This window comes from Crinia signifera, chromosome 1 (assembly GCF_055691185.1).
Source record: "Crinia signifera chromosome 1, ASM5569118v1, whole genome shotgun sequence".
Taxonomy (NCBI): domain Eukaryota; kingdom Metazoa; phylum Chordata; class Amphibia; order Anura; family Myobatrachidae; genus Crinia; species Crinia signifera.
Genome location: NC_139217.1, coordinates 480,980,161 through 480,997,327, shown reverse-complemented (window position 1 = coordinate 480,997,327; position 17,167 = coordinate 480,980,161). Strand labels below are relative to the sequence as shown.

Sequence of the window (17,167 nt, the reverse complement as noted above, 5' to 3'; positions counted from 1 at the left end):
ATACGGGCCCCCTACCTAGGACTGGACTATAGTATATGGATGTGATGCCATACAGGCCCCCTACCTAGGACTGGACTATAGTATATGCATGTGACGCCATACGGGCCCCCTACCTTGGGCTGGACTATAGTATATGTATGTGACGCCATACGGGCCCCCTACCTAGGACTGGACTATAGTATATGGATGTGATGCCATACAGGCCCCCTACCTAGGACTGGACTATAGTATATGCATGTGACGCCATACGGGCCCCCTACCTAGGACTGGACTATAGTATATGCATGTGACGCCCCACGGGCCCCCTACCTTGGGCTGGACTATAGTATATGCATGTGACGCCATACAGGCCCCCTACCTAGGACTGGACTATAGTATATGTATGTGACGCCCCACGGGCCCCCTACCTAGGACTGGACTATAGTATATGCATGTGACTCCATACGGGCCCCCTACCTAGGGCTGGACTATAGTATATGCATGTGACACCATACGGGCCCCCTACCTAGGACTGGACTATAGTATATGCATGTGACGCCATACGGGCCCCCTACCTAGGACTGGACTATAGTATATGCATGTGACGCCATACGGGCCCCCTACCTTGGGCTGGACTATAGTATATGCATGTGACTCCATACAGGCCCCCTACCTAGGACTGGACTATAGTATATGTATGTGACGCCATACGGGCCCCCTACCTAGGACTGGACTATAGTATATGCATGTGACGCCATACGGGCCCCCTTCCTAGGACTGGACTATAGTATATGGATGTGACGCCATACGGGCCCCCTACCTAGGACTGGACTATAGTATACGCATGTGACGCCATACGGCCCCCCTACCTAGGACTGGACTATACTATATGCATGTGACGCCATACGGGCCCCCTACCTTGGGCTGGACTATAGTATATACATGTGATGCCATACTGGCCCCCTACCTTGGGATGAACTATAGTATACGCATGTGACGCCATACGGGCCCCCTACCTAGGACTGGACTATAGTATATGGATGTGACTCCATACGGGCCCCCTACCTTGGGATGAACTATAGTATACGCATGTGACGCCATACGGGCCCCCTACCTAGGGCTGGACTATAGTATATGGATGTGACACCATACGGGCCCCCTACCTAGGACTGGACTATAGTATATGCATGTGACGCCATACGGGCCCCCTACCTAGGACTGGACTATAGTATATGCATGTGACACCATACGGGCCCCCTACCTAGGACTGGACTATAGTACATGCATGTGACTCCATACGGGCCCCCTACCTAGGACTGGACTATAGTATATGCATGTGACCCCATACGGGCCCCCTACCTTGGGATAAACTATAGTATACGCATGTGACGCCATACGGGCCCCTACCTAGGGCTGGACTATAGTATATGCATGTGACCCCCCACGGGCCCCCTACCTTGGGCTGGACTATAGTAATGGCCACCTTATGTTGCTATTGTTTCCCCTGTAGGGGGCAGCGAAGCCCTTTGTCAACTTCATCTTCCGGCTGTGAGTCTGCCACAAATTTCAGGGTCTCTCACTCATCTGGCTCCACTTCGGCCCGATCATCACAACTCTGTAGCACAGAGGCTGGCATCTCCTCTGGCAGGTCAGTTATGCTGGCGGGGCACTGAGGCTGGTAGGTCGGTAGCGCTGGCAGGGCACTCAGGCTGGCATCTCCTCTGGCACGTCAGTAGTGCTGGCGGGGCACTCAGGCTGGTAGGTCGGTAGCGCTGGCAGGGTACTGAGGCTGGCATCTCCTCTGGCAGGTCAGTAGTGCTGGCGGGGCACTCAGGCTGGTAGGTCGGTAGCGCTGGCAGGGCACAGAGACTGTCATCTCTTCTGGCAGGTCAGTAGTGCTGGCGGGGCACTCAGGCTGGTAGGTCGGTAGCACTGGCAGGGCACAGAGGCTGGCATCTCCTCTGGCAGGTCAGTAATGCTGGCGGGGCACTGAGGCTGGTAGGTCGGTAGCGCTGGCAGGGCACTCAGGCTGGCATCTCCTCTGGCACGTCAGTAGTGCTGGCGGGGCACTCAGGCTGGTAGGTCGGTAGCGCTGGCAGGGCACTCAGGCTGGCATCTCCTCTGGCAGGTCAGTAGTGCTGGCGGGGCACTCAGGCTGGTAGGTCGGTAGCACTGGCAGGGCACAGAGGCTGGCATCTCCTCTGGCAGGTCAGTAGCGCTGTGGGGAGGAGACTGGTAGTTTGCCCTTATGGAGGGGAGATGGGACTGAAGGGGTCACCCACCAGTCTACAGGGCCGATATGGTCTCATTTAGGGCTTGATTCAGAGTTGATCACAAATGCTAAATCTTTGCCAAATGAGAAAAACTATGCTGCAGTGCAGGTGGGGCAGGTGCCCATACAGTGGTGCCATTTGTCCACTTTTCACCTGTGAAATCATGTGTTTAACCTCCGATGTGCGAATCCGAGCCAGAGATCCTACGTATGGCACATAGGGAAAGATCGGATCACGGGCATCAGGTTCATATCGCATCCGCCCCGCAGGGCCCGGAACCTTTTACATGTAATTTATCATGTGTAGACATGGCACAGGAAGAACCCTGGGGAGCTGCCAGGGAAGTTAAGACTATGGCACCACCCAAATCTGAAGGTGCCTATGCAAGGTACACAGTTCAAAACGCCTGTAGTACAAATCGCACGCGTGCACCATAGCTGCGATGTGGTCTCCGCGGATCGTATCACAGAGTACAGAAAGTATGTGCCGGCTTCTTGTCACATCTAGTACAAATCGCACGTGTGCACCATAGCTGCGATGCGGTCTCCGCGGATCATATCACAGAGTACAGAAAGTATGTTCCGGCTTCTTGTCACATCTAGTACAAATCGCAGGTGTGCACCATAGCTGCGATGCGGTCTCCGCGGATCATATCACACAGTACAGAAAGTATGTGCAGCCTTCTTGTCACATCTAGTACAAATCACACGTGTGCACCATAGCTGCGATGCGGTCTCCGCGGATCATATCACAGAGTACAGAAAGTATGTGCCGGCTTCTTGTCACATCTAGTACAAATCACACGTGTGCACCATAGCTGCGATGCGGTCTCCGCGGATCATATCACAGAGTACAGAAAGTATGTTCCGGCTTCTTGTCACATCTAGTACAAATCGCAGGTGTGCACCATAGCTGCGATGCGGTCTCCGCGGATCATATCACACAGTACAGAAAGTATGTGCAGCCTTCTTGTCACATCTAGTACAAATCACACGTGTGCACCATAGCTGCGATGCGGTCTCCGCGGATCATATCACAGAGTACAGAAAGTATGTGCCGGCTTCTTGTCACATCTAGTACAAATCGCACGTGTGCACCATAGCTGTGATGCGGTCTCCGCGGATCATATCACACAGTACAGAAAGTATGTGCCGGCTACTTGTCACATCTAGTACAAATCGCACGTGTGCACCATAGCTGCGATGCGGTCTCCGCGGATCATATCATAGTACAGAAAGTATGTGCAGCCTTTTTGTCACATCTAGTACAAATCGCACGTGTGCACCATAGCTGCGATGCGGTCTCCGCGGATCATATCACAGAGTACAGAAAGTATGTGCAGCCTTCTTGTCACATCTAGTACAAATCGCACATGTGCACCATAGCTGCGATACGGTCTCCGCGGATCATATCACAGAGTACAGAAAGTATGTGCCGGCTTCTTGTCACATCTAGTACAAATCGCACGTGTGCACCATAGCTGCGATGCGGTCTCCGCGGATCATATCACAGTACAGAAAGTATGTGCAGCCTTCTTGTCACATCTAGTACAAATCGCACGTGTGCACCATAGCTGGCGATGCGGTCTCCGCGGATCATATCACACAGTACAGAAAGTATGTGCCGGCTTCTTGTCACATCTAGTACAAATCGCACGTGTGCACCATAGCTGCGATGCGGTCTCCGCGGATCATATCACACAGTACAGAAAGTATGTGCCGCCTTCTTGTCACATCTAGTACAAATCGCACGTGTGCACCATAGCTGCGATGCGGTCTCCGCAGATCATATCACACCGTACAGAAAGTATGTGCCGGCTTCTTGTCACACCTAGTAAATATCGCACGTGTGCACCATAGCTGCGATGCGGTCTACGCGGATCATATCACAGAGTACAGAAAGTATGTGCCGCCTTCTTGTCACATCTAGTACAAATCGCACGTGTGCACCATAGCTGCGATACGGTCTCCGCGGATCATATCACACAGTACAGAAAGTATGTGCAGCCTTCTTGTCACATCTAGTACAAATCGCACGTGTGCACCATAGCTGGCGATGCGGTCTCCGCGGATCATATCACACAGTACAGAAAGTATGTGCAGCCTTCTTGTCACATCTAGTACAAATCGCACGTGTGCACCATAGCTGTGATGCGGTCTCCGCGGATCATATCACACAGTACAGAAAGTATGTGCCGGCTTCTTGTCACATCTAGTACAAATCGCACGTGTGCACCATAGCTGCGATACGGTCTCCGCGGATCATATCACACAGTACAGAAAGTATGTGCCGGCTTCTTGTCACATCTAGTACAAATCGCACGTGTGCACCATAGCTGTGATGCGGTCTCCGCGGATCATATCACACAGTACAGAAAGTATGTGCAGCCTTCTTGTCACATCTAGTACAAATCGCAGGTGTGCACCATAGCTGCGATGCGGTCTCCGCGGATCATATCACAGAGTACAGAAAGTATGTGCAGCCTTCTTGTCACATCTAGTACAAATCGCACGTGTGCACCATAGCTGCGATGCGGTCTCCGCGGATCATATCACACAGTACAGAAAGTATGTGCCGGCTTCTTGTCACATCTAGTACAAATCGCACGTGTGCACCATAGCTGCGATACGGTCTCCGCGGATCATATCACACAGTACAGAAAGTATGTGCAGCCTTCTTGTCACATCTAGTACAAATCGCAGGTGTGCACCATAGCTGCGATGCGGTCTCCGCGGATCATATCACAGAGTACAGAAAGTATGTGCAGCCTTCTTGTCACATCTAGTACAAATCGCAGGTGTGCACCATAGCTGCGATGCGGTCTCCCGCGGATCATATCACACAGTACAGAAAGTATGTGCAGCCTTCTTGTCACATCTAGTACAAATCGCACGTGTGCACCATAGCTGCGATGCGGTCTCCGCGGATCGCATCACACAGTACAGAAAGTATGTGCAGCCTTTTTGTCACATCTAGTACAAATCGCACGTGTGCACCATAGCTGGCGATGAGGTCTCTGCGGATCATATCACACAGTACAGAAAGTATGTGCAGCCTTCTTGTCACATCTAGTACAAATCGCACGTGTGCACCATAGCTGCGATGCGGTCTCCGCGGATTATATCACACAGTACAGAAAGTATGTGCCGCCTTCTTGTCACATCTAGTACAAATCGCACGTGTGCACCATAGCTGGCGATGAGGTCTCTGCAGATCATATCACACAGTACAGAAAGTATGTGCAGCCTTCTTGTCACATCTAGTACAAATCGCACGTGTGCACCATAGCTGCGATGCGGTCTCCGCGGATTATATCACACAGTACAGAAAGTATGTGCCGCCTTCTTGTCACATCTAGTACAAATCGCACGTGTGCACCATAGCTGGCGATGCGGTCTCCGCAGATCATATCACAGAGTTCAGAAAGTATGTGCAGCCTTCTTGTCACATCTAGTACAAATCGCACGTGTGCACCATAGCTGCGATGCGGTCTCCGCGGATTATATCACACCGTACAGAAAGTATGTGCCGGCTTCTTGTCACATCTAGTACAAATCGCACATGTGCACCATAGCTGCGATGCGGTCTCCGCGGATCATATCACACAGTACAGAAAGTATGTGCAGCCTTCTTGTCACATCTAGTACAAATCGCACGTGTGCACCATAGCTGCGATGCGGTCTCCGCAGATCATATCACAGAGTACAGAAAGTATGTGCAGCCTTCTTGTCACATCTAGTACAAATCGCACGTGTGCACCATAGCTGCGATGCGGTCTCCGCAGATCATATCACAGAGTACAGAAAGTATGTGCAGCCTTCTTGTCACATCTAGTACAAATCACACGTGTGCACCATAGCTGTGATGAGGTCTCCGCGGATCATATCACACAGTACAGAAAGTATGTGCCGCCTTCTTGTCACATCTAGTACAAATCGCACGTGTGCACCATAGCTGCGATGCGGTCTCCGCGGATTATATCACACAGTACAGAAAGTATGTGCAGCCTTCTTGTCACATCTAGTACAAATCGCACGTGTGCACCATAGCTGCGATGCGGTCTCCGCGGATCATATCACACAGTACAGAAAGTATGTGCCGGCTTCTTGTCACATCTAGTACAAATCGCACGTGTGCACCATAGCTGCGATGCGGTCTCCGCGGATCATATCACAGAGTACAGAAAGTATGTGCAGCCTTCTTGTCACATCTAGTACAAATCACACGTGTGCACCATAGCTGTGATGCGGTCTCCGCGGATCATATCACAGAGTACAGAAAGTATGTGCCGCCTTCTTGTCACATCTAGTACAAATCGCACGTGTGCACCATAGCTGCGATGCGGTCTCCGCGGATCATATCACAGAGTACAGAAAGTATGTGCCGCCTTCTTGTCACATCTAGTACAAATCGCACGTGTGCACAATAGCTGCGATGCGGTCTCTGCGGATCATATCACACAGTACAGAAAGTATGTGCCGGCTACTTGTCACATCTAGTACAAATCGCACGTGTGCACCATAGCTGCGATGCGGTCTCCGCGGATCATATCACAGTACAGAAAGTATGTGCAACCTTCTTGTCACATCTAGTACAAATCGCACGTGTGCACCATAGCTGCGATGCGGTCTCCGCGGATCATATCACACTGTACAGAAAGTATGTGCCGCCTTCTTGTCACATCTAGTACAAATCGCACGTGTGCACCATAGCTGGCGATGCGGTCTCCGCGGATCATATCACAGAGTACAGAAAGTATGTGCAGCCTTCTTGTCACATCTAGTACAAATCGCACGTGTGCACCATAGCTGGCGATGCGGTCTCCGCGGATCATATCACACAGTACAGAAAGTATGTGCCGCCTTCTTGTCACATCTAGTACAAATCGCACGTGTGCACCATAGCTGCGATGCGGTCTCCGCGAATCATATCACACAGTACAGAAAGTATGTGCCGGCTTCTTGTCACATCTAGTACAAATCGCACGTGTGCACCATAGCTGCGATGCGGTCTCCCGCGGATCATATCACACAGTACAGAAAGTATGTGCCGCCTTCTTGTCACATCTAGTACAAATCGCACGTGTGCACCATAGCTGCGATGCGGTCTCCGCGGATCATATCACACAGTACAGAAAGTATGTGCCGGCTTCTTGTCACATCTAGTACAAATCGCACGTGTGCACCATAGCTGCGATGCGGTCTCCGCGGATCATATCACAGTACAGAAAGTATGTGCCGCCTTCTTGTCACATCTAGTACAAATCGCACGTGTGCACCATAGCTGCGATGCGGTCTCCGCGGATCATATCACAGTACAGAAAGTATGTGCAGCCTTCTTGTCACATCTAGTACAAATCGCACATGTGCACCATAGCTGCGATGTGGTCTCCGCGGATCATATCACACAGTACAGAAAGTATGTGCCGCCTTCTTTTCACATCTAGTACAAATCGCACGTGTGCACCATAGCTGCGATGCGGTCTCCGCGGATCATATCACAGTACAGAAAGTATGTGCCGCCTTCTTGTCACATCTAGTACAAATCGCACGTGTGCACCATAGCTGCGATGCGGTCTCCGCGAATCATATCACACAGTACAGAAAGTATGTGCAGCCTTCTTGTCACATCTAGTACAAATCGCACGTGTGCACCATAGCTGCGATGCGGTCTCCGCGGATCATATCACAGTACAGAAAGTATGTGCCGCCTTCTTGTCACATCTAGTACAAATCGCACGTGTGCACCATAGCTGCGATGCGGTCTCCGCGGATCATATCACAGAGTACAGAAAGTATGTGCCGGCTTCTTGTCACATCTAGTACAAATCGCATGTGTGCACCATAGCTGCGATGCGGTCTCCGCGGATCATATCACAGTACAGAAAGTATGTGCTGGCGGCTTGTCACATCTAGTACAAATCGCACGTGTGCACCATAGCTGCGATGCGGTCTCCGCGGATCATATCACAGAGTACAGAAAGTATGTGCCGGCTTCTTGTCACATCTAGTACAAATCGCACGTGTGCACCATAGCTGCGATGCGGTCTCCGCGGATCATATCACAGTACAGAAAGTATGTGCCGGCTTCTTGTCACATCTAGTACAAATCGCACGTGTGCACCATAGCTGCGATGCGGTCTCCGCGGATCATATCACACTGTACAGAAAGTATGTGCCGGCTACTTGTCACATCTAGTACAAATCGCACGTGTGCACCATAGCTGGCGATGCGGTCTCCGCGGATCATATCACACTGTACAGAAAGTATGTGCCGCCTTCTTGTCACATCTAGTACAAATCGCACGTGTGCACCATAGCTGCGATGCGGTCTCCCGCGGATCATATCACACTGTACAGAAAGTATGTGCCGGCTTCTTGTCACATCAAGTACAAATCACACGTGTGCACCATAGCTGCGATGCGGTCTCCGCGGATCATATCACACAGTACAGAAAGTATGTGCAGCCTTCTTGTCACATCTAGTACAAATCGCACGTGTGCACCATAGCTGTGATGCGGTCTCCGCGGATCATATCACACAGTACAGAAAGTATGTGCCGGCTTCTTGTCACATCTAGTACAAATCGCACGTGTGCACCATAGCTGCGATGCGGTCTCCGCGGATCATATCACACAGTACAGAAAGTATGTGCCGGCTACTTGTCACATCTAGTACAAATCGCACGTGTGCACCATAGCTGCGATGCGGTCTCCGCGGATCATATCACAGTACAGAAAGTATGTGCAGCCTTCTTGTCACATCTAGTACAAATCGCACGTGTGCACCATAGCTGCGATGTGGTCTCCGCGGATCATATCACACAGTACAGAAAGTATGTTCCGGCTTCTTGTCACATCTAGTACAAATCGCACGTGTGCACCATAGCTGCAATGCGGTCTCCGCGGATCATATCACAGTACAGAAAGTATGTGCAGCCTTCTTGTCACATCTAGTACAAATCGCACGTGTGCACCATAGCTGGCGATGTGGTCTCCGCGGATCATATCACACTGTACAGAAAGTATGTGCCGCCTTCTTGTCACATCTAGTACAAATCGCACGTGTGCACCATAGCTGCGATGCGGTCTCCGTGGATCATATCACACAGTACAGAAAGTATGTGCAGCCTTCTTGTCACATCTAGTACAAATCGCACGTGTGCACCATAGCTGCGATGCGGTCTCCGCGGATCATATCACAGAGTACAGAAAGTATGTGCCGCCTTCTTGTCACATCTAGTACAAATCGCACGTGTGCACCATAGCTGGCGATGCGGTCTCCCGCAGATCATATCACACAGTACAGAAAGTATGTGCCGCCTTCTTGTCACATCTAGTACAAATCGCAGGTGTGCACCATAGCTGCGATGCGGTCTCCGCGGATCATATCACACAGTACAGAAAGTATGTGCAGCCTTCTTGTCACATCTAGTACAAATCGCACGCGTGCACAATAGCTGCGATGCGGTCTCCGCGGATCATATCACAGAGTACAGAAAGTATGTGCCGGCTTCTTGTCACATCTAGTACAAATCGCACGTGTGCACCATAGCTGCGATGCGGTCTCCAGCGGATCATATCACACTGTACAGAAAGTATGTGCCGCCTTCTTGTCACATCTAGTACAAATCGCACGTGTGCACCATAGCTGCGATGCTGTCTCCGCGGATCATATCACACAGTACAGAAAGTATGTGCAGCCTTCTTGTCACATCTAGTACAAATCGCACGTGTGCACCATAGCTGCGATGCGGTCTCCGCGGATCATATCACACAGTACAGAAAGTATGTGCAGCCTTCTTGTCACATCTAGTACAAATCGCACGTGTGCACCATAGCTGCGATACGGTCTCCGCGGATCATATCACAGAGTACAGAAAGTATGTGCAGCCTTCTTGTCACATCTAGTACAAATCGCACGTGTGCACCATAGCTGCGATGCGGTCTCCGCGGATCATATCACACAGTACAGAAAGTATGTGCAGCCTTCTTGTCACATCTAGTACAAAATGCATAGAGCGCACGGCTCACAAAGTATGGACACCTTCAAATTCTGCACATGTTACATCTTTCTCCCCTGTAGTGCACCATGGTGTAACCCAGGTCTCTCTGCACATGTTACATCTGCCCCCCTGCAGTGCAGCATGGTGTAATCCATGTCTCTCAGCACATGTAACATCTGCCCCCCTGCAGTGCAGTATGGTGTAACCCAGGTCTCTCTGCACATGTAACATCTGCCCCCCTGCTGTGCACCATGGTGTAATCCTGGTCTCTTTGCACATGTTACATCTGCCCCCATGCAGTGCACCATGGTGTAATCCAGATCTCTCTGCACATGTTACATCTGCCCCCATGCAGTGCACCATGTTGTAATCCAGGTCTCTCTGCACATGTTACATCTGCCCCCCTGCAGTGCACCATGGTGTAATCCAGATCTCTTTGCACATGTTACATCTGCCCCACTGCGGTGCAGCATGGTGTTACCCAGGTGCTCAGTTACTGGGTGCTTCTGCATGTAGCCCACACATTATTCTCACACTGCAATGTAGGTCTGAGCTAGGACACACGACTCCCACACCTAACACTCTGCACAGGTTACATCTGTGTTACCCAGGTCTCTCTGCACATGTTACATCTGCTCCACCTGCAGTGCAATATGCTGTAACCCAGATCTCTCTGCCCAGGTTACATCTGCCGTGCAGCATGGTGTAACCTAGGTCTCTGCGCATATTACATCTGCCCCCCTGGAATGCAGCATGGTGTAACCCAGGTCTCTGCGCATATTACATCTGCCCACCTGGAATGCAGCATGGTGTAACCCAGGTCTCTGCGCATATTACATCTGCCCACCTGGAATGCAGCATGGTGTAACCCAGGTCTCTGCGCATATTACATCTTCCCACCTGGAATGCAGCATGGTGTAACCCAGGTCTATGCGCATATTACATCTGCCCACCTGCAATGCAGCATGGTGTAACCCAGGTCTCTGCGCATATTACATCTGCCCACCTGGAATGCAGCATGGTGTAACCCAGGTCTCTGCGCATATTACATCTGCCCCCCTGGAATGCAGCATGGTGTAACCCAGGTCTCTGCGCATATTACATCTGCCCCCCTGGAATGCAGCATGGTGTAACCCAGGTCTCTGCGCATATTACATCTGCCCCCCTGGAATGCAGCATGGTGTAACCCAGGTCTCTGCGCATATTACATCTGCCCACCTGGAATGCAGCATGGTGTAACCCAGGTCTCTGCGCATATTACATCTGCCCACCTAGAATGCAGCATGGTGTAACCCAGGTCTCTGCGCATATTACATCTGCCCACCTGGAATGCAGCATGGTGTAACCCAGGTCTCTGCGCATATTACATCTGCCCACCTGGAATGCAGCATGGTGTAACCCAGGTCTCTGCGCATATTACATCTGCCCACCTGGAATGCAGCATGGTGTAACCCAGGTCTCTGCGCATATTACATCTGCCCACCTGGAATGCAGCATGGTGTAACCCAGGTCTCTGTGCATATTACAAGAAAGGGGTATGCAGCGCTCTTTTAATGATCACACTAGTATGCTGTACAATACATATTTATTTAGAATAAAAGATAATAAAGATAAAAATGACAGTAAAAAAACTTGATGACAATTGAGTGTCAATAAAAACAATATAAGACCTGCCAATATAAATTTGTGGTATATAACATATAACCTGCTCTGGTAACTTGAAAGTCCCGGCACAGAGAGGAGAGCAACTTGGATTCTAAACAAGGCTGTCAGAAACTCCAAAACATGTGGAACACAAGTACAGTGAAACGCGTTTGTGTTTCCCCAGGAGCTTACCTATACCTGCCAATTTCATCCTGCTGATTCATCTGGACTTGCACCTTACCTTTCCCAATTGGGACTTAACTTTTTCCCAAAGCACAGACGCACTTTACAAACAAATCCTAAATGGACTGGGACACCTACAAAACCACATGGAGATTGTAGATTGGAGCAACTATTCCAAGACAAGCACAGCCGGAATTTAGAGAGGATACCTACAAGCCCATTCTATCCTTTTAAAGGACCGGGACACCTCCAGCAGCACATAAAGCACCTTGGACTCCTACCTTACATCTCTCTCCATTTGTGCCGGGACTTTCAAGTTACCAGAGCAGGTTATATACCACAAATTTATATTGGCAGGCCTTATATTGTTTTTATTGACACTCAATTGTCATCAAGTTTTTTTTACTGTCATTTTTATCTTTATTATCGGTACTCTTTACTTAGCGCGGCGGCCATCGCGGGCATTGAATGCACTAAAAAATCGGGTGCAACGCGACCGACGCGATGCCCGCGATTTCCCATAGGGAACAATGTTAAATGTCTCAATTGACCCGATTTTCCTGTTCAATGCCTCAATTGACCCGATTTTTCCATAGGAAACAATGTTAAATGGCCCACAGAGGCCAAATGGGCACCCTGAAGTGTGAAATGGCCCCCACAATTGTTAACGCCACCCCACGATCAACGTGAACCCGAAGCATGGCGAGCGGCGGCGGTACGCGTCCTACGACCTTTTCATACCCCCACTATCCACGTCGGCGTGGAGTTGAGAATAGAATAGTGTGGCGAGCCCGAAGCGTGGCGAGCGGACGCGGATACCTGTGAAGCCCGCGAAGGGACTCGTTTACCTGTGAAGGTATCCGCGTGCGCTCGCCACGCTTCGGGCTCGGTGGCTCGCTGCGCTCGCCACACTATTCTATTCTCAACTCCACGCCGACGTGGATAGTGGGGGTATGAAAAGGTCGTAGGACGCGTACCGCCGCCCCGCGCGGGCACGCTGCGCTCGCCACGCTTCGGGTTCACGTTGATCGTGGGGTGGCGTTAACAATTGTGGGGGCCATTTCACACTTCAGGGTGGCTATTTGGCCTCTGTGGGCCATTTAACATTGTTTCCTATGGAAAAATCGGGTCAATTGAGGCATTGAACAGGAAAATCGGGTCAATTGAGACATTTAACAGTGTTCCCTATGGGAAATCGCGGGCATCGCGTCGGTCGCGTCGCACCCGATTTTTAGTGCATTCAATGCCCGCGATTTTTTTTAACTGCGATGCCCACGATCAAAATCGTGGGCGCGGTGCTAGGTAAAGAGTACCTTATTATCTTTTATTCTAAATAAATATGTATTGTACAGCATACAGTACTAGTGTGATCATTAAAAGAGCGCTGCATACCCCTTTCTTGTTCTATTTTCCAAAGGGATCTGACTAATCCCCACTGCAGCAGCTCACGTTGAGTGAACAGCCTTGACAAGCGCTCTATACAGTTTCACTGTATTTAGTTTTCTCTGTGCATATTACATCTGCCCCCCGGGAATGCAGCATTGTTTTGCCCATTAGAGAAAGAGGTACTTGTTTCCTAGCACGGCGCCCATCGCATCGTGTACCAATAAGCCTTACAATGGTATGCATTGCGATGGCACCCGATGTTATTTAATTTAAAATTGTATACTATTGTATATGGCATACAATGCGATTGTATACGATTTTAAATTGTGTAAGCACCCTAATGGGTGCTTTCAATGTTAAATGGCCCCCCTATAAGATTATTAAATTGTATAAGCACCGTAATGGGTGTTTACAATGTTAAAAGCACCCCCACTATCAACACCAACCCGAAGCGTGGCGAGCGGTACGCGTCCTCTGTCCTTTTCATACCCCCACCATCCACATCGGCGTGGAGTTGATTTTAGATAGTGTGGCGAGCGCAGCCGGAATACATGTAAAGTTATCTGCATCCCCTCGCTGCACTCGCCACACTATATAAAATCAACTCCACCCCGACGTGGATAGTGGGGGTATGAAAAGGACGGAGGACGCGTACCGTTGCACTCGCCACACTTCTGTTTGGCGTTGATAGTGGGGGTGCATTTAACATTGAAAAAACTCATTAGGGTGCTTATACAATTTAAAATTGCATCGCATGCGGGTATATAGCATGCGATGCGATACAATAAATACAATGCCATACAGCTGAATATTGTGGGCGCCGTGCTAGGAAACAAGTACCGAGAAAGATGTTGCATTTGCAATCTGGTGTGAATCGGGCTCTTTGTTTGGTCTGCAGCAAGTTCCTTTTCTTATCTAATTGTCTCATTTCGCAGGACTGACTGCCGCATACAGCGCACGGGCTCCGAACTCCCTGCTCATCTTCCAGCTAACAGAGGCCGGCGACCTATTTACTCAGAGACTAGTAAGGGAAGAGGCAACCGTGGCACGTCCCACCGCCTCGGACGGTCCCACCGCCACGGACGGTCCCACCGCTACGGACGGTCCCACCGCCTCGGACGCTCCCACCGCCTCGGACGTTCCCACCGCCACGGACGTTCCCACCGCCACGGACGTTCCCACCGCCACGGACCCTCCCACCGCCACGGTCCCTCCCACCGCCACGGACCCTCCCACCGCCACGGACCCTCCCTCCGCCACATCAGATCCCCCCTATATCCCCCCAAGTGAGCAGACTCTAGAGAGGCAGGAAACAGACCAGGGGGTGTTAGAGCTTAGCCCTGAGGCAAACCACACCTCTATACCGAGCCCCACCCAAAAAGCACCGGCTACAGGGTCTCATGGCGCATGTTCTCTGCAATCGCTCAGTACTAAGTCTGCACTTCGTTTCCACAGTTGGATCTGTGATCTGATTGCACAGCGGCCAATAGAAAGTGTCCAGCGGCCGGTGCTCCAAACCAGTAAGCTTTTCCATGCTAAGGAGTTGGGTAAAACTGCGCCGGTGGCGTCTGACCTGCGAGATTACTTGCGTGCGAGTATGAGACAGAGAGCACTGGTCCAGTTCCATGCCCCAGAGGCGGTGGAGACCTTAAAGCTGGTACGCACTGAGGAATGGCAGGACTCGCTGAGTCAGCGGCTGAATGCCTCGTGGGACGGCCAGCTTGTCCTGTGGTGGGACGATCATCATGGACTGAACAGGGACCGGAAGATCCAGGCTCTGCGAGAGAAGCGGAGACGACAGAAAGTGGGCAGAGCCCGGAAGCTTCTGACGCAGTCTGGAAGTTTCATGCCCTCATTCAGTCTGGGGTCAGACATAGATAGTGCGCCTCTGTTAGACACCGGGATCCCCCTTCGCTCTGATCCATGTATGGACCCTGTATCTCCAAGTAGTGTGAGGCCTGGACCATCCCTGACCACAGAGTACAGCTCACCAGACCTCTCCCAGCTAGGGACTGTCCCACAGACGGCTGCCGACTCCTTATCCCTTACGTCATCACAATCTCTCAGTGACAAGGGTATTCCCAGAGAGCGTCGACGGACACTTCAAGCCTTCATCTTGGGAGAAAGCAGCAGCACCGTCCAGTCTTCCTCGCAGGCCGTCCTATCCCAAAGCTCCCGGACACTCTCCCAGCGCTCCCAGCCATCGAGTAAGAGATCTCGCATGGGGTTCTGAGCCTCCTCCATCCAATGCACAGACCCCTCCTCAGTACTGACCTCCCAGGGGGCTGGTCTGCTCGCTCATGGGGGGGGTTACACAAATAAACCCTGGTGTTCTACAGAATGGACTATACGTTGTCTTGTACGTCTTCAGCCGGCCCCTGGAAACGAGGGCTTCCGCCTGTCCCCGGGTGCGAGGTCTTTAGCCGGCCTCCGGGCGCGAGGTCTTCAGCCGGCCCCTAGACACGAGGGCTTCCGCCTGCCCCCGGGCGCGAGGGCTTCAGCCGGCCCCTAGACACAAGGGCTTCCGTCTGCCCCCGGGCGCGAGGTCTTCAGCCGGCCCCCGGGTGTGAGGTCTTCAGCCGGCCCTGTACACGACTCCATGCATCTCAGTATACTCAGTGCTGTGTCACTGGCGAGAGCGGCAGGGGACATTGGATTCCATGTGATGTGGTGATGTTGGCCATGTCAGCATTTCTTGTGTCAGCATTCTGTAAATGTCTTGTTTTCAAGTGTGAAAATTTTGACCGTGTCGTCAATCTATTGCTTTGAATGTCCACTTAGGGACTGCAGCTGTCTTTCCATAGCACATAGACCACTGACTGCAGCTTACGTGGCCCCTGGTGATGTCACGGGGCCCCTGGTGATAGCACAGGCCACGTTTTTAAAGCTTTATCATTTCATTTTACTTTGTAGATTTTACTAAGTAACTTCTCGGTTCACACGCAATAAAGCTCATGTCAGCCGTGATATAAGTGTTACCTATAAGTGCCACTAATTCTCCATTAGGTACCACGCAGTGCCTAGTGCCATCTGTGGTCTATATAAGGTCAGTAGTACTGGGAGCAGTGGGCGCTGTGGTCCGGCCTGGAGACTGACGGCGCTCCCCCATAGAATGTTTAGGGGAGACTATATTCTGCCCCTCAGAGGGGTAGACACACATAGCGGCCACTAAACACAGTGCTCAGCTGGTGTGAAGGGGTCCTGATGTGTACCACGTGGAACCTGGGGTGGTCTTCCGTGTCCCTTCCCATATAATGTCAGTAGGGTACTTATGTATTATCTGGGCTCCCATGTTAAATGCACCCCATTTTTTCATACCCCCACTATCCAACTACGCATGGAGTTGATTTTATATAGTGTGGCGAGCGCAACGAGCCACCGTGCCCGAAGCGTGGCGAGCGGACGCGGTCTCAAGAAAAACGGGAGCCCAGATATAACATAAGTAACGTCAGTAGTTCTGGGAGCAACGGGCGCTGTGGTCTGGCCTGGAGACTGACGCCGCTCCCCCATAGAATGTTTAGGGGAGGTTCTGCCTCTCAGAGGGGTGGACAGCCACTAAACACCGTGCTCAGCTGGTGTGAAGGGGTCCTGATGTGTACCACGTGGAACCTGGGGTGGTCTTCCGTGTCCCTTCCCATATAATGTCAGTAACCATCCTAATGACCTGAATGTACAACAGGGGGGTCGTTACCAACCA

General features: G+C 51.2%; 1 protein-coding gene across 4 annotated transcripts in view; it reads left to right on the top strand.

Moving 5' to 3' along the window:
• Positions 1 to 17,136, top strand: part of TAF1C (TATA-box binding protein associated factor, RNA polymerase I subunit C) — a 105,748-nt gene extending 88,612 nt beyond the window's left edge. For 3 of the 4 annotated variants that reach the window (XM_083155503.1, XM_083155501.1, XM_083155502.1), the window contains exons 14-15: positions 1,490 to 1,627; positions 14,406 to 17,132. In XM_083155503.1, the coding sequence (XP_083011629.1) occupies positions 1,490 to 1,627; positions 14,406 to 15,703 (1,436 nt within the window). In that variant the 3' untranslated portion in view covers positions 15,704 to 17,132. Of the gene's footprint in view, positions 1 to 1,489; positions 1,628 to 14,405 lie in introns of all 4 variants that reach the window. The other variant, XM_083155500.1, reaches the window with a different exon arrangement.
• The last annotated feature ends 31 nt before the right edge of the window (positions 17,137 to 17,167 follow it).